This window comes from Acanthaster planci, linkage group LG01 (genome assembly GCF_054643075.1).
Source record: "Acanthaster planci isolate LZ-2023a linkage group LG01, COTS_SCS, whole genome shotgun sequence".
In the NCBI taxonomy this organism is placed as follows: Eukaryota; Metazoa; Echinodermata; class Asteroidea; order Valvatida; family Acanthasteridae; genus Acanthaster; species Acanthaster planci.
In genome coordinates, this window is record NC_141777.1 from 39179275 (window position 1) to 39202382 (window position 23108).

Sequence of the window (23108 nt, forward strand, 5' to 3'; positions counted from 1 at the left end):
TGTGCTGTCCATCAATTATTTGTGGGTAGGCCTTCATCAGGTTCAGGGAACCGTTACAGTTTCTTTTGTTAGGCCAGTTAGAACCGAGTTGTGGGGAATTTTCTCTGTTCCCATAACATTTTCAGTCCCCCAAAATACCGGTAGGTGAAATATTGTATGTTTGTCCCACAAGTACAGAACAAGTACAACATACATGTACGGGTACATGGATGTGTGCCCATCTGTGTGTCTGTAAACAGTTTTCACACTGTAACTTGAGAAATACTGCTGGTATTTAACATATCAACTTTGTATGGGTCTGTTGGTTGGTCTTCCCATACAGTACATGTATATGTCAAAGGTCAAAGTCATTTTGGTTATTTAGCAATTTGAACTGGTTTTCTTGAGAAAGACTTGGCGTATGAACTTCCAAGTTGGTACAAGTACATTGGTCTTGATGTTGTCTGGAAGCTTTTAAGTTTTGACTTTATCCACCCTGAGTTGAAGTGCACCCTTGCCGGCAAAAGAAAGAAGGATTGCACAAAGTTTTCCAACCAGGTTGTTGCAGGTGCATTCCAGAATAGATTCGTTGCCCATACTTGCCTCAAACGCGCATAAACTTGCACGCTGATGTAGTGAGTTCGTACCAAAGAATTGTCACATTTAAAAACACTTGGAGCAGATGTATTGTAGGTCATAGTAGTAATGGTTCTTGTCGGAAGACCGGAAATAGAGACTGTTTATGTGATCAATTTATTGGTGCCCACTCCCCCAGAATGTATTGAAACCGACATCTTATATGCTTGTTGAGGCAATGCAGATTTGTATATTTTGAACTAGCAAAAATGTGCCTGTCCAAAACTGATTTTGCCTGTCATCGGGACAGGTGGATAGGTGACTTCATGTACATGTACCAATAGATGAGACACTGCTTGGAAGCATGATTGTTTGGACAACTGCAACGATTTCTTTTTACTATTGTTGAATATCAGAAAAAGTGGGCTATGACCTTGAAGCTAAGGCTTTCTACATGTATAATGTATGGCAATCAATTAACCTGTCAACCCCTAAGTGGTCTCCTTAGTGCATAATGGGTTACTGGGGGGATTCCCTTTATGGCAAGGCCTTTCATCCTCTTCCTGCCTTCGGATCTGCAGCTGCTAAAGAGCTTAATAGCTAAATAGCTTGGATGCAATTGATCCTGTGAGTTAGTGTCATGCATGTGCATTCCCAGAGTTCGGAGCTCCTTTTGTAAATAAAAAGTACTCTCTTACTGTTCACCATAGAGGCTTGGGTGATGTGCGGTGATGTCAGTGTGAAGTGTCTGAAGGCCTGATGGGTACAGGCACATGTACCTTGCCTTCTGTGGATATAGGCATGCATGCAAACAAGAGTGTGTATCTTTGTAGGCCCAGTGGGATATATTATCACCTTTACAGTAGTTAACAAATGGCCCTCTACATTCATGCAAAGAATCCAACAGGGATCTGCATCTTGATTCTGCTGCTAACAGAATGTCTCCAGATATCAGGCAATGGTTATTCGGAGACTGAGAATGCTAACTGATAAATCCATCTGGTTTCAGACGTGTTTCTTTATGTTGAATGTTAATGTGTGTACTTTGATCTGCATGCTGTACTGTACCTACGATGTACGTTGCACATCCTTCTTACTGACATGTTGTTTTCTGTCTTTCCCTTTTCTCTTGTCCTTTGATCAAATCAATCGCTCCTCATCAGGCTACGGTCGACGTGCACCCACTACCCAAGGCGGGAGGGACTTCTGTATCCTCTATGCCATCTTTGGCATACCGTTTACAGGATGGTTGCTGTCTATCGTGGGCCAATTCTATCGGGAGTCATTTTGGGGCCTGACAGAGCGCCTAGATTGCATGCTCTGTGATTACTGCTCTGTGACCAAACGGAAACTGCGTCGTTTCATTGTGTGGTTGGTGGTGGCGTCTTTCACTTACGGCCTTCTAGTGCTTGCCCCTGCCGGAATCTTCACCATATTGGAAAATTGGAGTTACAGGATTGCCCATTATTACTGCTTTATCACCCTGACAACCATTGGATTTGGGGATTTTGTTGCCACGGTAGACCCCAAACAACAAGCTCCTGAAGTGCTGGAGATTGTCTATGACCTTGCTGTTGTCGTCTGGTACATTTTCGGTCTGTCTTTCATTGCGATAGTGATCAGCGCCATTGGGACAAGGGAGCGCAAAACTGCCAAGAAACTTGTGTCAACTCTCAAGAATCAACAGAATAGTTCACCAGGGGAGACATCTCCCAATAAGCGTGCTTCCTATTCCTTGCAAAATGCAATTCGGTTAACCCTACAAGATGGGATTGTCGGGCCAGTGTCTTACCATAAGGGACAATCTTCCAATGACCCACAAACTGAAGTACATGTACCTTCAGAGGCTGCATCAAATAAACAAAATAACATGCTGCCATCAACATCACAGGAAACTCAGTCAGGCGTGAATCCACATTATTCAGCCAATAACAACAACGGCAATGCATTTAATAGCCAATCAGGGCTAGAGGCTGGTTATGAGATTCAGGAATGTGACAGCGTGAACATAAAGCTAAATGTACTCAACACTGCTCTACCTCAGAATGACAACATGCAAAAAAAGAAAAAACCCCTGGGAAAGAAAGTCTCCTTTGACAGCAGTTGCAATCCCAACGATGGAACCAGTAAAATTCGACGTAAGGCTACAGGCAAACGAAAGGGCTCTACGAGGAAATCCAAATTGGAAGTAGCTGGGGAGGAAGATGAAAGTGGCGAGAATATACAAGTAGTATCATCAAGCACCATTTCCATGGCAACTGGAAATCCTTGTTGCCAATGTAATTGCCACACCAATTACAGCGATGCAAGTCAGCATGTCTTACCTTGAGTTCAGTCCATTTGATTCAAAGAAGACTCAAAGCTTTGCATGAATTATGCTGAATGTACATGTAACTTTAAAGTTGTCAGATTCTCATTTCTGACGGACGGAGAGTGCGCAATTGTTACAAACTACCAGTGGATAAAAGTTAATTGCTTGATGCCGCACCTTGTTCAAGGGACTACCATATAGGCATGTTGGGAGTTCCTTCTACATGTACGTGTATGTACATGTGTAGATGAACCCAGAGTGTATACCTGTACCAAAGCATTTACTCAGAACATTGGACACGTACATACATTTAACCCAGACCACTGAACTGAAAACACTGTAATACACTATGACTCAAAGATACCGAACATGTACGCATACATGTACATTGAAGCCCAAACTAAACTGAGTGTCCATGATGCACACATACATGTACACTGTATTTACCAACGTACCTTGGACATGTTTGTGCAGCATGCATTTTCACTGTAAATACTTGCATCGTGATACCCAACCACTGTAAAATGTCTACATATTGAAAATTTAATGACATTTGTTATGAAATTGAGATTGAGAGGTCGTTGACTTACAATAAAAACACACTGCATGAATTGATAGAGCTGTAAAGTGAGGCTAATTCCCTGTGCACTTTGGACTTGTCAAAATGGTGCAGACATTATCACCATGCAGCTTGTTGTTGTACCGGTAGATTAACCACTTGCTGCCGGGTGTAATTTAACGTTGCATGATGTAAAACTGGGGAATTTCAAGATTTTCTGTTTTCAAAATTCTTCAAAAATCATATTTGCTGGACGCTTTTGTCGTAATCCGCTTGCATTGAATGTCACAAACAGTGGTATAATCTTTCCAAACAATGACAGATCTCCTCTGCTATTGACAACTGAAAAAATGTTGGCAATTCCCAACAGCTCGGTCTTTTGTTCCAAGTATGGTCTTTTGTTATAAGGCCCACATTTCAAAGGGGTTTACATTAAAATATGACATACATGTTGCAGGCTTCAAAGTTTCTAAAATGGGGAGAACAAAATGATTATCCTTGCTCACTATAAAGCATTGCCCTCAACTGGTTGGTGCAAAAAGATTTTTTCCTCGATTTACACACATGTACACCAAAGATTACAATCACACTCAGCATTGCACAGTCTCCCAAATACACACAGTAAATTTGTATTCAACTTGCATTGTGGCTTGGAATGCTACAATGTATCTCTTCGCATGTAGAAATTTGTCCATGGTACAAAGGTATTTGCTTTTAATACTGCAGTGATATTCTGTGAGATTTAAGTATTACCTTTAAGCATTGGCAGTTTATTGTTAATTTTTACACTAAAGCCAACACTGACATTTATGAATTAAGTTCCTCTTTTTGTTTGAGGTTCTCATCGCCAACTGAGTACCTTAAATTTGGCCCTTGACTCAAAAATCCTGTTTTTATTCCACCCACACTGTCCAGAACATCTGACCAAATTAAGAATCAAAGAAATGAAAGAAGACGATACCCTCATTTTGTGGGAACAAAGCAGGTAAAATACATTTTCATGTCCCGTATTGCCAGCAGATTACTACTTGTGCATTTGCAACTTTATCTGCAAAACTTATACAAAAGTTCAATAAGAGTGATTTACTTTAAAACTCATGTAAATAAATTAATTCAAAACAAGACAATCACATATTGAACTCTTTGCATCATTTTATATAGCCTTTTTTTTTCAATTTTTTTCTTCTGAGAATTTGAATTTTTTACCAATCAACCCTCTGAGGCCAAAGAAGAAAGAGATAACCATAGAGCTTAAAAGGGACACCTTGATATAAAACAATACACTACTGTTACATGTATACATGTGACATGTTTGTAAATTTGTTTGTCCTTGTATCATTTGCCAATTGATACATAATACAAATGTGGACATTTCAGTATTTGGTTTTTTTTGTTGTGTTTTTATGCAAATTGAAGGTACAATATAAATTTTTTGTTTTCAATTTGTACATCACAGTGTGCCCTCTCAGAAAATGAGGGCCCCTGAGCGCCCTAATCAAAATGTACCCAAATGCCATTAGTGGCTCAGGATTTTAATGCATAGCTCATCATACATGCATGATGTGATTAAGAATGTAATGTGGACAGTTATTAAGAAAAAAATCGCTTTGCAAATAATGTGAAAAACATTCATTTAATTGGAATGCATGATATATGCATGCATACATACATGCACTTAAGTATTCTTGATGTGAAATAATTACACAGCATACATGTACATGTATAATTGAATTGACAGTACATGTCGGATAGTGCAATATCCTTATATTAAAAAAATAAAGTGCTGTGAATATTTGAAAAAACTTGCCTTACACAAAATAGACTTTTGTAAAGCTTGCCTTAGATTTGAAAAGCATACATGTGTACATGTGCCTATATCACAATGCCATTATATAGTGATAAAGTACACGTATGACTGTGTATGCACATATTATAGTACATGTTCAATATAAGCATGAGTAAGTCCCTTACATGTATTTCGACTGTGTTAAGAGTTTATGGATCCTACAATAGATCTAATCTAGATTTTATATACATGTAATTATAAAAAAATATTCTATATTTGTTCCCAAAAAAATCAGGTTTTACCAATCAGTGTATTTACAGTATAATGGGTTTAGAGTTGCCCAGTCAACAGAAAGCTTAAATTCCACTATGATGGAAGTTAGAACACAGAGTGTGTACCAGTAGGTTCAAATCACAAAGTGTATTTTTCTCACAAGCTCTCAGAAATCCAAAACATTTAAATTTCCATTTCCCTAAGTGTGCAGTGGTTGAAGCATTCATTATTGAGGAGCCATAAGCTACTGATTGAAATTACTCTCTGTGGGTTCATTTTGGATTGATTCTCCTAAGGGTATACTCAGCCAGCATGTACCGGTACATGTACATGTATGCTATGATGTGTATGTGATGTGCACGGACAAGCATTGGCGTACTGTGCACAGGAAGCAGGGCCATTTCTTCTAATACCGGTACATGTGTAGTTTCTATCAGCTCATCTTTTCTGCCGGGCAGTATTGACGACCACTCTCTTTCGTGTAGAAATGGCTTGTCATACAAATTGATTCTGTCAAGTGCAGTTTACATGTACTGGTACCTCTGAACGTTTGTCAAGTTGGTGTTCAGGGACAAGGAGAAGCAAATATGGTATTTCAGTGATCAAATGGTGTACTGTAACATTAGATTGAACAGAGCTCAGGTCAGGGTAAGACCAACAGGTATGTTTTCATCAATAACAAATGTAAGTGGATTGTCTTTTAGTTTGAATGGTAACTCAGTTAAGCTTTTCAGTCTGGAAAACTGGCTTCTTTAATTGTGCAATAGGGAACTGCATGTAATCTGTTGTTCACTGTCAAAAACTCAGGGTGTTTATAAAAGTGGAATGCACAAGTCTTGCCATATCTGTGACATAATCAAGCTTGAAAGAGGTCTGCTTTGGTCATTTGCTAGTAATTACCAGCATTTTGTACATGTACGGGGTAACATGTACATGTATGTGCTCAAACGAGCAGCCTGTATTCCTCAATTATACAATATGAAGATGATCTGCCTAACAAAATGTTGCAACTAGAACTACTTGTCCTCAGTTGTATAGCTGTTTTTATGTCAATTCTTTTTCACTCGCTTGTAATTAAGGTTAATCGTAATCTTGACATTTTGCCATCTTGTTGAGATGTTTATATTTTATGTGCTGGTACCAGATTTGTATACTGATGGATGACAGAGAATTTCAAATGTCACTTTTTTAATAACTGGGTGCAATTAAACAATTCAACAATGTAGATTCCAAATTTATTCTCAGCCCATAATACTGTCGTTGCATCATCGGCACTCAAAACTTTAGTCACAAAATGGCAAAAGTATGATAAAGTTGCTCTCCAACAACAAAGGGTTGGGGTGTGGATATTATGCACACAGCAATGGCATCATACGTGTGTGCTTTCTGAAACTTGAAGTACATGTACATAGTAGGCCTACTGGTACATACTTGTATGTATCCATTGACAATGTGTGCATTTTGGCAAGTCACCACACCCTATTGAGCTAAGAGGTTCAGGACAGATACATGTAATGTACATATGTACCCAGTGTTCTCCAACTTTGAAAAGTAAAGGTTGGTGCTGGGTTTGTGACCAATGCGAGCTCATTTTCCCTAGGCTTTTTTGAGCTAAAGATTTTAAGAAGACTTCAATTTATTTAGCACAGAATTACTAAAAAGAAATTCAGTTAAAAGATCAGTACCAGTGAGTACATGTATCCGCATTCCACAGTTTCATGTATTTTCAATTATTGATTTAGAAAGACATGTTCCAAGGGATCTGGGTTGTAAAAGTATTAAAATCGACTTTATCCCTCACTTGTTTGAAAAAGAAAGTGTTTCTTTTTTTGTTCATCCATTCAGACATCCATTCCTCAATTTTCTTCAATTCCAAATATTGTTGAAGACAGAACCTATTGTAAAAAGGATCCGGGTGGCTGAAATGTGTCAAAAGCAAGATGTTTCTCATGTTAGTTATTGTAAACCGACAAGTATTTAACAACTAATCCAAGTCCTAAATCAGTGAGGAGACGTGGAACGCAAACCGACGGCCCAGCCTTGCGCCACTGCTGTCCGGTGGGGGTAATTTAGAACATGAAATTACAGTAGGCCTGTATGATGAACCCTTACCTTTGTTAGATCGATGCTCTAACCACGAGTACTTTTGGCTCTATCACAAAATGAATCTCTGTGTTTGCGTCTTGTTTGGTCATCTCCTTGCTCTTTTGGCTCAGGAGGCACTGTTGGTCGTTGGGGGGTCCAGGGGGAACAAATCCAAAGGCAATTAGAGTATTTTGTTTTGCCATGATGCGTACAACATGCACACCGAAAACAGACCACGAACATGTACAGTGTATGTACTCAACAAGTCTGCAAGCACGAGCTCTGAACACTGAGAAGCAGGCGTATTAAATTTGCAAGTGTTTCTTTTTGTTTCAAGTAAGCCTGGTTATTCTGGGATATTGAATCATCAGTAATCAGGCCACCCAGACAGACACCGTTGTGGCCAGCAAAGGAAAGTTCACTAGTGTGCTGCTTACCGACGTATTTTAAAAATAACGTTTTTCATTTCAGTGGAAAACATACCATGAGCAAGTCTTGTCCAGGGTAGAAGAATGCTAAATAATGTCATCAGCAAAAATAACTTGAACAAAAGCTCTTATTAGTAAGCCTTGAGACTGGATGTTGAGGGTTTTATCAAAGGTTTAATCATACATAATGAAAAGAACCTGACTGTGAAACACAATGAAACACAATCTTCATCTTCATCTCTATCATGACTAGTATTAGTGTGACTTGGCTTTGTGGTGAACAAAGATCAGGAAGGATGACCCTGTGGACTGTAGGCCTGCTCATGCGTAGCTGACGCTCACTACTATATCATGATTCTGCCACAGCACATCAAACATAATACACACATACACATATGTACACACGTAGCCTACACACGCCAACATTGCACGGATCAAGTGTACATCTGGTTACCAGGCAATCACACTAATACAACTATATAATCAAATTACCAGGCCAGACTAAATTTGTTGCCATGTGGGGTGATGTACATGTACATGTGTGGCGATTTAAGCATGGGGTTGCCTTGTGTTGCAAACTTGAGGACAGGTAGGCCAAAAATTATTGGGGAGTCTTGAGGTTAGAATCGCAAGAAAAGTGGTCATTATTAATCATATTGTATACGTACATGTATACTGTAGAGTCAAAAAGTGTATTCTAAGCATGGCGCACACCGCAGCAAGCATAGAGGGGTGCCAAGTCTTTCTTACATGTATGTGTTGGAGAACGCTACCATTCTTTCAAAAGAGATATATTTCTCAAAGTTGTTTGCTTTTTTTAAAAAATGTATGTATAGACCACACCTGTTCTTGTCCTGTACATGTACGTGTATGCCAATAAGTACCTGTACATTTAATGTACAATTAGTTTGCAGAGCAGCATTTAAAGTGTCTCAGAAACACAAGAATTTTTGAATGAATGGTACTGTGTATGTTGAAACCAGCAATTGTCCTGAGTATATGTAGGCCTTATGTAGGCAATCTTTTTTGAAAGGCATAATTTATATTAATGAAAGTGACAAACATTTAACCTACCTAATCACACATCGGTACCTGCTTGTGCAATATGATGAAGTGGATGAACAATGAACAAGTGTCATGTAAGCCAGAATGCTCAACGGTTCTGGGAAGTCAGAAATCTAAGTAAGTATCACTGTAACATATGAAATCAGTAATGGAGTAGGAGATATTGTAATGTATTTGAAAAGAGGGTGGTAGGACATTTGACTCTTTTGATGGAAATGGCATATTTTGGGGCTCAAATTTGCTTTCTCTTTATTTTGATTTATGTGTAGATGGGGGAGATGAACCCTTCCCCCAGGAAAGGTTAATATACATGTACTCTTGACTATTTAGCATTCATGAGAGACTAAAGTACACACAGCTTCCAAACAAAATAAATGTGGACGCTAGACTGTACTAGGAGAATGAGCCTACAGAAACTCATAAAATCTTTTATTTTATGGTGGTTTGCATGTATTTGACTGGTCCTGATACATCAAAATGTCATTGAACCAAGAATATTTCATTGTACATGTATGTTTGCAATATGTTGCACTTTTTTACTCCAAATTACCAGTCTTGGCATTACTCACTGCTTGTCCAATCTGTTGGCAGGTTGTTCATATGCATATATGTAAGTGGCTGTGTTGTAGCCATTGATTGCACTGGAATTGAATAGATTGATGCTTGTCTTCACTGTGGCCTAAACAATAAAACATCCAGGAAAATAAACCAGACAAAATTATTCCAATTCTGAGTCTGAATTGCCGTTGTTGTCTGTCAATTTGTCTGTGCACATTGCTTAGCTTGGCATTGATTTGTATTCTGTTATGGATGCCTAGGGCTAACGGTAGTCGTTGAAGGCTGTCAGACATGTTACATGTATTTGGGGACATTAGACATGTACATATCGTTCTAAGAGCAAAAAAACAATAACATAGATCTACATGGTCTGACCTAAATGGTTGTGTGTGAAAGATTTTTATTTATCTATTTATTTTAGCTAAAGTAAATAAAACAACAATATTAACAAAGATTGTTCCTGCGGCAGTTCTTAAACAATGTAATTGCATTGATATGCTCTGTCTTTTGTCTGCATTGATATCTTTTGATGTTGAAACCCTCAACTCTTGTGACCCTGATTTTCAGAGCCTTGAGATAAACAATTTTCTTTTGGTAATATTAAAAACACTCCTACTTCAGTCCTAAAAATTGCCTATTTAAGGCCTCCTACGAGTACATGTATTTGCTCTGGTCAGTTGTATTTTATCATTGTACCGAATATTGTTTCAAACGGAGAGGACCTGCTCTGTTATTGGTGGCCAAACACAGTTTCCCCTCGATTGCTGCGCATATAACATTGCTCTTTTTCTTAAACATGATGGAAATTGCTTTAGAAACATGTATGCAAGAGCATGGTTGTAAATGAAGCTCAACAACACTGTCATTTAGTGTCACTCATTCAACTAACACAACCCAAAAATGTAGACCATTTGCCTTGTGTGTGCCAATCACTTTGTTGTTGTGGGAGAGCTACTAGTACCTCTGAGCACTTGAGTTGCTCTCTCTCAACTCTCAACACTCAGGGGAGTAGCTGATAATGTATTGATTAAATATAGTGACAATATAGCACCACTTTCATTCTCTTGTCTATACATGTACATGTACATGTATATTACATGTACGAGTACATGTATATATGTGTCACTGAATCACCAAGTGATGTATTGCATCTGAGGAAAATAATGTGATGGGTTTCATCAGGAATGTGTAGCATCAATCAAAATAGTGATCAAAACCATTTTAGAAGTCTGTTTTAAAAGAAAATCTCATTTATTTCCATTTTTAATGACTGTACCAAGTGAGCACTTTTTAGCTATGGCAAATGCGAAGTTTTGTTCGTCATTTTTAACCTTAATCCTTCTAGATTATTAAGTTCACCAGTTAAGCTTTGGAAGGATTCGCAGCAGATTTGCACGGTTCATGCAGTCACTCTTACAGGCAATGTGATGATGTCCCTTGAAAGTATAAGTAGAGACTAGAGAGAATATAGTGTATGTGCCATTTTGAGCATTGCTGGGGCATACGAGCAAGACCATTAACTGGTTTGGGTTACTTGGGTTACCACTGCACAATCCATCTAATCCTAGTCTACTGTCCTTATAAAGTGAGAGAGTATGCAGAGAAGATCCAACTGATAATCCTGGTCGTGTCATGTTTTCAAGTGCCTCAGGGAATGCCTTTGAGAACGCTTGATGAGCACCACCTTGGACGTACTCACTGAATACTGTGGACAACTTAGAGCAAGTGTCATTAGCTGAGGTGATTTCAGTTTACTTTGGCTTTTGTGAAAGCATGCTCATCCCCACAAAGATAGTCAAAGAGTTCACCATCAAGAAGCCATGGATCTTTTCAGAATTCAACTTTACATGAGACCAAAAGACTATTTCCAACATAAACATGCAAGAAATGTAAAGAAGCTCAGAAAAACCTGAAACATAAAATAAAGGGAAAAAAATGATATGAAAATAAAATTGACAGCCTTTTTTTGATTGAATAATTGTAGAAGCGCTTAGCAAGGTACCTCTTGGTACATGCAGACCATTACAGGTATAAACCCAAGAAAAATTTTGTTCTGGCAGATGAAATAAGTAATGTACTGTTATGTAAACTCATTTATAACAAGTTTAATAAATTTGATTTCCATGCACAGCTGAAAATAATGTGTGAGTTTCATGTACTGGTATGTAACGTCCAAGAGGTCACAACACTACTGTTAATTCATGTGCGGCAATGGGACAAGATTTAATTGCCTCTGAGGCCCTCATAGCTGACCAATTAATGGTTCCCTTTAAACACTGTTCTAAGCATCCACTGATAGCAAGTCAGTGCCGGAATTGCGGAAAATAGTTGATAGCAGGTGCACTTCCAAAAGGAACATTTGAGGAAATGAGTGATTTATGCATAGTGGCCCATACTTCTGCCCCGCCCGACATGATTTCCGATATCGCTATCACCGCAATGCATTTTTTTTCAGGTGCTGAGCCTTTAGGATTTTTTAGAGTAACTCCTGCTGCCATTTTGACGCCAGTTTTGTGAAAGTCTTACATACTGTTCTCGTGCAGCGTGCATTTTTCCAAGACAGGTCAGCCAAAAATGTATTCTTTTTCCACTGTGATTCTCAATACATGAGCTGGCATGCAAGTAGCCTTGAATTTCAAATGAATGTAACTACAAAACTATATGTCTCATTGAGTTCAATTTCACATTTATAATGACAAGGAGTGTTGTTACATGCATGCCAAGTTTCAACAAAATTGAGTGTGGCACCACCAAGTTTGGGGCAGGGTGGATTCCACCCCCTTCTGGTGGTGACATAGACCAAAATAACCTGTCTCTTTGAGGGTTAACTCATCCAACTGCACATTCTGGTTTGAAAACTAAATAACTGGAATGTAAATCCGAAACTTGTTTCATGGGTTTGACTTATCAATTTTATAATCAACAGAAGGCAGCATGTTAGAGTGAACTCTGTCGTTTCTTCTGTAAAACACACTCATGCAGGTGCCCCCAGGGATGCTTTTCGTCACCTGTCTTTTGTAAACACTTTGTACACAAAACTATCCTCTGAAGCATCATACAGAAAAATTAACTATGTATGCCAATTACTCTGCACAGTAATCTGCAATCTATAGATTGTTTTAATGAGGACAATTTTAGAAAAAAAGAAGAATTTTCATCATATTTTTCATCTGTCAAAATTTTGTAGTGTTTGAGAAAAATTGCTAGTTTTCTCCTGAAGTAGTACTTTTAGTGAGCTAATTAAGAAGTGCATCTGGAACTATTTCTAGGTGTTTTACTTATATTTTTTAAGGTATTTTACACCTACTTTGCCCACTGTAAAAACAATTTCCAACCCTAGCCTAAGAAACCACTGCCATCCCTGGTAATTTTAGGACATAAATTTTTTACTCTGAAAATGATTTGAAAGACCATTGTTGAAGACTGTTTTACATGTATTATTTTCTGTTGATATAGATATTTAGTGTTTCATGCAGTTATCTTGTAAAAAACCTGCTACACAAAATTAGGCAATTGCTATACAAACAATGCTATACAAACAAATTATTTTATAGCAGTTTTTGTAATGCAGATATTTTAAGGAAATCGAACACTGAATGTGCCCCAATGTATGTGTATCAAATCGTTGTTGCAATTAAAAACCCTGTGCATTTTGCATCGCAGAAAGAGTGATTTATTTTCGAAAGTGCATAGCATTTAGTCAATATTGGGTTGCAAAATGCACTGTAATACAGGAGAAATCAAACACTGATTCTGCATGTACATGTACGTACATAGTTGCGACCCGATATGCATGCAGTGTGTAGTGTATAATGCAATTCACTGTGGTAACGCCCTTTTTGAGGTACTTGTACTGGTATACCAGCCGCTTCCTGTGATACAGATTTGTCTGGTGATGATTTGTATCGCAAAATTAGTCATGACACCAAGACTACATGTAGTTAGCCATCTGAAGAAGCACTGAGAAGAAGCCCTCCCCTGGTTTAAAATTTTGAACCTACATGTATGTACAAACCAGAGTTCATTTCTTGTCAATGTCGCCTCAAAAAAATGCACACTCCCCTGGATTCCTCCTCATAAATTTCACCCAATATGCCATGGTGGAGAAGCTTACCCTGACATCAAAATATACATGGTCCATATATGTATTTGTCACAATTTCTCAAGCTGTTAATAACGTAGCACAGTAAGAGATGAAGGATCGTCCATTACTGCCTGCCCTACTTTTGCCTGTCTAGGGATATTCAGATGCATGATTTCTAATAGGATTTCTCTGCAGTAATCTGTAAAGCTGGGGAAGACCATGGTTTAGAATGGTACATGTATCTACAGCTGCAAGACACTTCCTCTGCACAGACTGATGGATGACTGATAGACTAGTTACATCCCTGCTAAGGGCAGATCCTGAACCAAATTTTGGGGGCTTGTGGGGTTTATGGCGGTGGGGGATTTCTTTACGTAACCCTTTCATTGCCTCTCTGAGGGTGAGGCGGGGGGGGGATTTTACACAACTTTGGAAGGTAGGGAAATAACATACATGTAGTGGACAAAAATCACCTTTTCATTATTTTTCAAAACAAAAATTGGAACCTTATTGTCCCTTGACCCCCCATCTGCAACTGGTCAAGGTCCACTTGAATAGAGTTCAAAGGAATGTGTGGGTGCATATGTGTATGTACTCGTATCTTCTTGGATGCATCTATAGAATGGATGACATTGGGGATGTCATTAACACTGAAACTTCATGTGGTGGATGGATTTTCCCCAGGTTTGTAAAATTGATGTCAGATGAGATTGGTGTTCATCAGTTTTTTAATCTGAACTTTTCACTTTAAGACAGCCAGTATTGAAAGGTTGTGTTGCCATCAAAAGTATCCCTGAAAGTTGAAGAAAAATTGCACCTTGAGATCTCAAACTTTAAATGTACATGTATGATGCCCAAGGCCTGGGGATAGGGGCACATTGTACATGCCCTGTGTGGATGTACATGCACAGTTTTGGTAGTGTGGCAAATTTTCTGCTAGTAAACACTTGACATGGATGATTTCTCATTCAGACAGATTTCCATGACAACATAGTGCCTCCAAGGATAGCTTCGATTGTCGTGGTTTCAACCACTGTGTGTTGATCCTGATTTGATTTGATGTGACTATGGGGACTTTGGTCAAGTCTTCATGGAACATACAAGCAATGTGCATGTTAAGGAGGGCGGTTAAGTGTTGTCATGCCCCTGTGCTCGGGAATGTTTCTCATTCATGAAGTTACTACATCGCATAAATACTTTGCTCTTCTACCTGGCGAGAGAAGCATCCACTACCAGTTCCTGCTCTCAGCTCATGCCATTTGCTGTTCTTTTGAGTTTGTTTAATTGTTGCCATTTGTCCTTTTCCTTTTTAAAAGCTCCTTGCTATTTGTTCCGGTGTGTTTCAGTTTTACCTCTAATTCCATGTTTACATTACTTTGTGTGCTTTGACTTTATTCTGAATGTGTGTTTGTTGTCAATTAGTTCCTCAGTTCATATATGAATCTTGTTCATTCTTCTATCATGGTTGGTGTCCTTGTGTGCATTGTGCATTCTGTTTTTTAGTCGTTCCCTTATTACATATATATTGTGTACCAGTACGACAGTCGACTCTCATCATAACAAAGTTGCAGGGATCAGACAAATTACTTTGTAATAACCAGGACGTTGTTATAAAAGGAGTGTAAAAACAAAGAAACACGTAACAATTCAAGAAATTGGGGTGCCTGAAATCTGTTCTTTATAACAGTATTTTGTTATAACAGTGTTCTTTATAACGAGAGTCGACTGTACATGTGATTTGTGTCTACATTCTGTTTGGTGTCGTATGAATTTTTCTTGTTTTAGTTCCTCCAGTGTAATTTGTACATCTAGTGCCTGCAATCAATGCAAATTACCAATACGTATGCATTATTTCCAAGTCCATTACTCTATTCGCTAAATTCTTGATCACCCAGCAGTGTCCCCTCACTTGCTCGACTCCTGCAGAAGCGGCCTCCATGATCTTCAACTTTTTCTTGGCGCCATTACTCACAGATGGGGTTTTGTCCAGTTCTGATATTTTCAAGAGTTTTTCCTTTGCTATAAGCTTTATTTTGGTGTCATTTCTTGATCATCCCTTTATTCTTTCTACCATTAATTATTTTCGTGCTTCTCAACGGTAAGACTATTCCTTTATTGCTTTTGAAGCACGTTTTTCTTTCGTTTCAGTCTTGCGCAGGTTGGTAGACTACCCTTTGACCTTGCCTAGACCCAGTCGGGTCTTCCCTATCAGTAGGTTTCCTTCCACCTGTTGGCATTGTATATGATGTCTATATTCCATTTTCAGAATAAATTTGAAGAACATCGTCTTGTTATTCTATTATTTATTTTGGTTCCTTTTGTATATATATTCTGATTACCTTAATAATTCGCTGAACTCGCAGTAGTTTGAGCGTGCCAGTGGGGGGCTCAAGGATATACCATGCCCCTCCACTGCATGCCCATGGTTGGCCGGTCTGTGCCAACATTACCATTACCATTCGGTCTTGTAGCCCCACCTTTGCAGAAATATTCGAGCAGTTAGAGCGTGCCGGTCCTCTGTGGGGTTTAGAGATATACCGTACCACTCCACTGCTCACACATGGGTGAGCCTGCAGGCCTTGATACAGCTCACACAATTCACTGTTTGAGTATTGCCGCTGTTGTTGAGTATGCACCTCGCTACTGTCACAGTATGTGCTGGGAGATCTACCCCGCCCCCTCCGTGCAGTTTGTCACGAAGCCCTGTGTTGCTGCCAGTTTTCCACCGCTACAGTGACCGTATATAATAGGCAGGCCTCGATCCGAACTGACCAGATCTTACCTGCCTGGTACCAAGGGATGTTTCGGTGCTTTCTTGGCCGGCGTGAGGTTATGACTTCTCGCCCGGGCTCAGTGACCAGAAAATCAGCGGCCCTTGCCCACTCTCGTGCTGCTCGTGACACGATTCCAATCACGGCAGCCAGATCCCAGCATGGCCTCACCTGCCACCCCCATGTGCTCTGCCGGTGATTGGCGCTGGTGACTACTCTGCGTCTCCCTCGGCTGCCAATTATGAACCCATTGGCCTTCTAAATTTCACAGGGTTCTGGTGGAAATTACTTCGGACAGATGGGTTCTCACTTCTCTTTCTAAAGGTTACCGTCTAGAATTCAAGAGCCTCCTCTATCCATCTGGAATGATGTTCCGACCGACTCTGGTTCCACATGATCTTTCCAAACAATAGGCCCTGGAGTCGGAATTTTCAGATCTTCTTCAAAAGCAGGCCATCCTCCCGGTCCCACCACATCTCACCCATTTAGGCTTCATGTCCACTTTCTTTCTCACACCGAAGAAGGAATCCAGAAAGTGGAGACCAATCCTCAATATAAAACCGCCCAAAGAAATTCTGAATGGAGACCCTAAGCACTGTTCTACGGTCGACTTTCACTCCGGCTTGGGCATCTTCGATTGAAAGGATGCATAGCTCCACATTCCTATCCACCCCGATGATTGTCAGTTTTTACGCTTTTCATACTGGGGTCGAGTTTCGGACTCTCCCCTTCAGTCTTTCCACCACTCCCAGAATGGTTACCAGGGTGGTTGAAGCAGTGGAAGCCTATCTCCATCGGTCCGACATCCTCATCTTTCAATACCTCGATGTCTGGCTGATCACTGGCTGTACCAGAGTCGAGACTGTTGGCAACTGTGGCTGCGTACGCTCTCACAACTAGCCTCAGTTTCTTAGTAATCACAACAAATCCAGGCCAACCCCATTGCAAACACCTACTTTCCTTGGGGCTGTCCTCAATCTTCCATGTGGCATAGTTAGTCAGTCTAATCTAATACAGTGTGTTGCCCTGTTTCGGGGCTACCAAGGGTTGAGTGCTCGGGTGTGGCTACACCTCCCTGAACTGATGGCCAGCCTCATCAACCTCGTTCCTTGGTGCTGACTCCACATGTGGCCCATTCAGCTTCACCTCCTATTCCACTTCAGAGAGAGCATGGACTGCCTTGATCTCCAAGTTCTGATGTTGGCTTTCATGTGCGATCATCTGGTCTGGTGGTCTTTCGAAGCCAATCTCAATGAGGGCCTTCCCTGCATTCCTCCTCGTTACGACATAGTTGTCATGATGGATGCTTCAAACTTCAGCAGGGGAGCCAGCCGTACTCCATATCAGTGTGAACTTTCCCTCTGGGATTCTCACATCAATGTTCTTGAACTCCAAGCATCTTCGAATCTCTCGTTCATTTTCAGGTGATGTTAGTGTGCAAGATGGTTCTGGTCTGGTCGAACAACGCAACGGAGGTCGCTTACATCAACCTCCAAGGGGGCACGAGTGGATATTGGTAAAGCTGCATGTTGCAGATCCCCCTCAACATTCACCTCTGTTATCTCAGTGATATTTTGCAGAAGGACCGCTCTAAGGCATCACAGTATTCCACTGCTGGCAGTCCTCTACCCCTGTGGATAGATACACCCAATCAAGCAATGTGGTGAGTCTGGGTTACACCCATCCTCTTTTCTATTGTTGTTATGTTTCTGTTTTATTACAACACCCTGAGTGTGTCTTATTTGTGTCCCACTCACTTTGATTCCTTCCTTCCTTATCTTGCATCTGGTTGGGGCTAGGATGTTGACAGTATGTCCTCGCCTGCCCACCATCCTTTGGTGCGGTGCTACTCTGCATATGTATTGGTAATCTACGTAGGTTGCAGGCAGTAGACTCTCACCCACCTAGAGTGGGTTGAATCTTCTACTGCATTCCTACCAGATTACCAATCTCCCTCTCTCCTCGCCCACACGGCCTTGTACAACATGCATGTGCACAGCCCAGAGATACATAAACAAACAGGGTGTAAACGGTAACCACTGAAGATATGACACCATCAGATGATGGAGATTCAATTTAGGTGTTATGTATTAACTTGATTATAAAGTTGACAATTTAAAAACATGGAGAGCTATTATCTTTCTGTTATTTGTACTTTCGTTAAAAATGCCTTCATAAATGCTCTGGTTACAAGAACATGCATGTACATGTATGTATGTATTTTTCTTGACTGCTTGTATCATATTGAAAAATGTTTCTGATTGTGTACAGAGTCAGCAACCACAGTGCATCAATAGACTGTCTAGATAAGCACTTGACCGTCTTGCAAATAGAAACCCGTGTATTTTGCACTGATAAAAAACATGCATTAATCTTCAAAAGCACCAAAAGAAATTGGCCTGGCTGAAACATTGGTAAAGTCTATGTACCCTTGATGAATGAGTGATGGGTCATAATGAAGATACGTGTACATTGGCAGAGGCAATTCTGCCAAGTTTTTTTTACTTTTCCGTTGTTTACAGACCCTGTTTTTTTGGGGGGGGTAGTTGTTTAAGATAAATGGATAGATGCAGTGGTGGCAGAAGAATTTTGAAAGTAGGTAAGTTGTGAGGCAGTATCCCAGAGAAGATGTTTATTTTCTTGAATTTGATACACTGTATGGGGCTTAGAGCACACTTCATGTATTTGGGACTTGCCAAGGGGTGGCATTAGATCCGCCCAGCTTGAAGGGAGAGACAGACTTCACCATCCTTCGCCCTCACTAGTTTCACCACCAGTTGCTCATGTGCATAATGATTGAGAGAACACCACCTTCAAGCTCTAACTGTCTTGTAAGGTTTGTCCTGAGGACCATTTCAGATCACTGAGGTGTCACTTTGGTTGACTTTCCCTTCTGACACACAGTTGGTTACTAACTTTGTCTTTCCTCTTCATGGCCAGCGTGTGTATGTGTACCAGATCGAGACAAATTTGTCAGTTTTTATTCCCTATTTAATTTTTTGGGTTCCACAAAATATTCATGGGTTCTCTCTTTGGAATTTTGGAAAAGGGGACCTGATATATTGAAATGTGACAGTGTTTAAAATTCTTGAAATCTTACTTTTTGGGGATATCATATGGCAAACATCATATCAATTCTTAGTGATGTTTAAAATTAATTAAATAGTACAGGATTCTCTTTCCTGTCCTGCTTTCTTTTTATTGATTTGTTCCTTTTTTTCTGTTTGCTATGTATTCATTGTGTGTTTACATGTCAGTGCATTTGTTCAGATGTCATTTTGTTCTCTCATTTTTTATTTTGTCTTTTAATATGCAGGTTATGGCCACATATCTCCATCCACTAATGGTGGGCGTGGGTTTTGCGTTATCTATGCCTTGATTGGTATCCCTCTCTTTGGTATTCTCATGGCTGCAATCTCCGAGATATTGAAGCAGCGAGCCAGTATTCTAGAGAAGAGATTTGATGACCGCTGCTTGAGACACCCAAAGGTGAGCAGTCAAGGAGGAGAATAGTAAACAGATGAAAATTAGAAATAGATTTGTTGGAATGTAGAACTCTTACTGAGGACTTTTTCAGGGTTGTAGTTGATTGAGTCTATGTGTCCAGTCGGTCCTTTCATAAGTCCAGTCACAGATGACAGAATGCATGAACAGTGACAAAGGCTCACAGTTCATATGAATGACTTGTGACTGAATGTAGCTAGCGACGGGATATGCTTGCCAGGAATTATGATAGATTGGACTGTTGCCATGTTAATTGTACATTAATGAAAAGAGGCACTCCTACAAAACAGCAGTCCATCACCGTTAAGGTTTTTCTTGTTTTGAAAGTATGTGACCACAGTACATGGGATTCAGTGAGAGGATTTTAAGGGGTCTTCCCTTCAGTGCTTCTGTCCCTGGGGAGAAATATTGTAAGTCCTTTTTGAAAATATTTTTCTTGATTGTGAAATGCCAAACAAGTAAGATGGCTCTGATAGGACATAAAAGTAATAGATATTACAGTTGACGTTTAGTTCAGTGTCTATTGCTATGCTAACTCAAATGAACAAAAAGGTGAATTCATCCCTCGTAAACAACAGAATGCTTAAAGAAATGTTTTAAAGGGGGACAGAACTTATAATGGCCTTATACATCGACAGTAGTAGTGTATCCTCCCTGCAGATGAAGAAATAGCCTTTAAAAAGGTTTGAGGAACCCTCCGTATGTATGCCTGGTGTTATAATGTCAATACATGTAATTGTAAGTCCATTGTGACCATTTATGAGGCAGGCTGGCTAGAATTGCTTGGGTAGATCAGCTGTCCAGCTGCACAAAGATTTGGAACGTTATTGGGGGCTGTTGCATCATGTCTGTATGTCTACTGTGCCACAGGCAAATTTTAATCAGAAAAAGCTGAAAGAGCCTTACCTAAGTGCTCTGGATAATGCAATGATGGGGAGCTGCAATGCTCAGGTAGAGATGTGCATATGGTCTGCTATATTACAGACAGTGTGACACAGCAGTGTGTCCGTCCCTCAAGTTGGACAGAAATACGTGTAGTTACTAACTGCTTTCGTTCCCTGTTGATAAATCAATTGAAATTAACCAAACGTACATGTGTACATGTATATCAGTATTTTGGCAGTGTGGTTGTTTGCCGGGGCCTAACCTAAGTTTGAGGATCAAGTCTGAAACCGGTTGGGGTCTCAACTCCAGCCTAAACTCGGGTTCCTCCTGGGTCTAGAGATCACTCAAAGCAACCTAGAGGCTAAGGGAGGAGATCCGTTTTGGTGGAAATACATGTATACTGCCGATTATAATGACTGTGATGCTCTCTGCCAATTAGACAATACACAACAACAAGGACTCCTGACAATTAGATTGCCACTAACCTCAACAACAATGTGATTTATTCAGACATTCAACAAATAATTAATTGATTTAGTGATTAGGGCTAATTCGTATTGGGTAAGCTTTAATACAACCTCTATTGCTTTGTGTGGTCTTGAGGAGAGGCTATAAACAATACAGCTAATATCGTAAAACAGAACACTTTTAAATGAAATGAAGGGCTATTGGGTGATTTGTATTCTTTATGATAAAGTCATCCTAAGTTATATAGCTGGTAGTTTATTCCGAGCTATCCATTTGCTTTTCTTCATTATCACAAACAATAACATACAAACCATATACAGTTTTTGGGAGGCAGAGGCAATGTGTGCTTTTCAAATAATTACAAATCCTAGCTAGCTTCCCGCATTAGAGAGTTTGTACTTAAAAGAGACAAAGGGGTCAAAAGAGTCCTCAAATACGCTTGTGAAAATAATGAAAAATATTGATGGCATAGTACATAGGAACATCTTTGCACTTCAGGGTTTTCAGTGGTTCCTTGCCATGTTAAAGAAACCATTGCTGAGTACCAGCTGCAAGGGGTCTGTTAGTGAGTCAGTGATGGTATTAAGTAGTAGGTGTTTCAAGTGTGTATACAAATCTTTCCTCGCATACAAAATACAGGGAGATCCTTTAAATGGAGATAATGTGTGCATGTATGCCAATACCAATTCGTAAAATGAAAGTCGAAGGCTCTATCTTGTATGTACATGTACAATGTATAGCTGCTATCTGTCAACCCAACTAATTGGATGAGGAGTGCTGCAGGGCTTCAGCATTTGCCAAGACACTTGTCCATAAAAATTCAAATTAAGGTTTTTTTAAGAGAGAACACAGAAGAATGAGGGATGCATTTCTCCATAAAAATGCTGTTTTGGGAAGAGTTTATTGTCCTGGAAAACACTGTGCTGTCGGGTTTGATCCAAAGAATACCTTCAGGCTTTTACAAGAATTGAAAGTAAAACTATGTTCTGTGTAAGAGGTGGAAATTGCACATTCTCTGTCAAACATCGGATAAGGATTTTGTCAAAACATGAGGGTTTTGTCAAAACATGAGGGTTTTGTCAAAACATAAGGATTTTGTCAAAACATGAGGGTTTTGTCAAAACATGAGGATTTTGTCAAAACACGGCTGGGCCTAAAATCTCTTGCAGACCAGAAATCATGTATTTACAACAAACTAAATGGAGCAATAACTACAGCTAGTGCCTGTTTTTGTAATGTATTTTTAATTTCCCTAAATGCAAATTCTATAAATGCCTAAATTCTTGATCTAATTTGGTTGTATTTTGTCCAGATCAAGTCAGTCATCTATGCCGTTACCGTCCTGGCTTTGTCTTTGATATTCTTCATGATTATTCCAGCTGCTGTTTTTTCATCCATTGAGAAGTGGACTTTCTCGGAATCCTTCTACTATGCATTTGTCACCTTATCAACTATTGGCTTTGGTGACTTTGTTATAGGTAAATGCAAATTGCTGTTTTTTCTTGTCCCAAATTTGCCATTTATGAACTCCAGAAACCAAACAAACAGGGATCATATTCTATTTGTATTTTTGTTTTAAGTTGTGATTAAAATTCATTAAAATTATACAGCAAGTTGATAGTTGCTCTGTGTGCCAACACAGATCGTTTTATAGGCAGCCTTGCAGATTAATTAAAAAATGGTGCTGCAGTCTGGGTGGTCATTTTTTTTCCCAAGTTGACCTGACAGTTCTATCAAAGACAATTATTCATTAATTTTTTTAAATTAAATTTAATG

At 39.6% G+C, this 23108-nt stretch overlaps 1 protein-coding gene across 5 annotated transcripts in view; it reads left to right on the forward strand.

The window, feature by feature from the left end:
* The window catches only part of LOC110980553 (potassium channel, subfamily K, member 16-like), a 39502-nt gene that overhangs the window by 10782 nt on the left and 5612 nt on the right, over positions 1–23108 (forward strand). For 4 of the 5 annotated variants that reach the window (XM_022237359.2, XM_022237358.2, XM_022237360.2 and 1 more), the window contains exon 3: positions 1719–6709. In XM_022237359.2, coding sequence (XP_022093051.1) covers positions 1719–2884 — 1166 coding nt within the window. In that variant the 3' untranslated portion in view covers positions 2885–6709. Of the gene's footprint in view, positions 1–1718; positions 6710–19791; positions 19965–22644; positions 22811–23108 lie in introns of those variants that run through there. The other variant, XM_087136891.1, reaches the window with a different exon arrangement.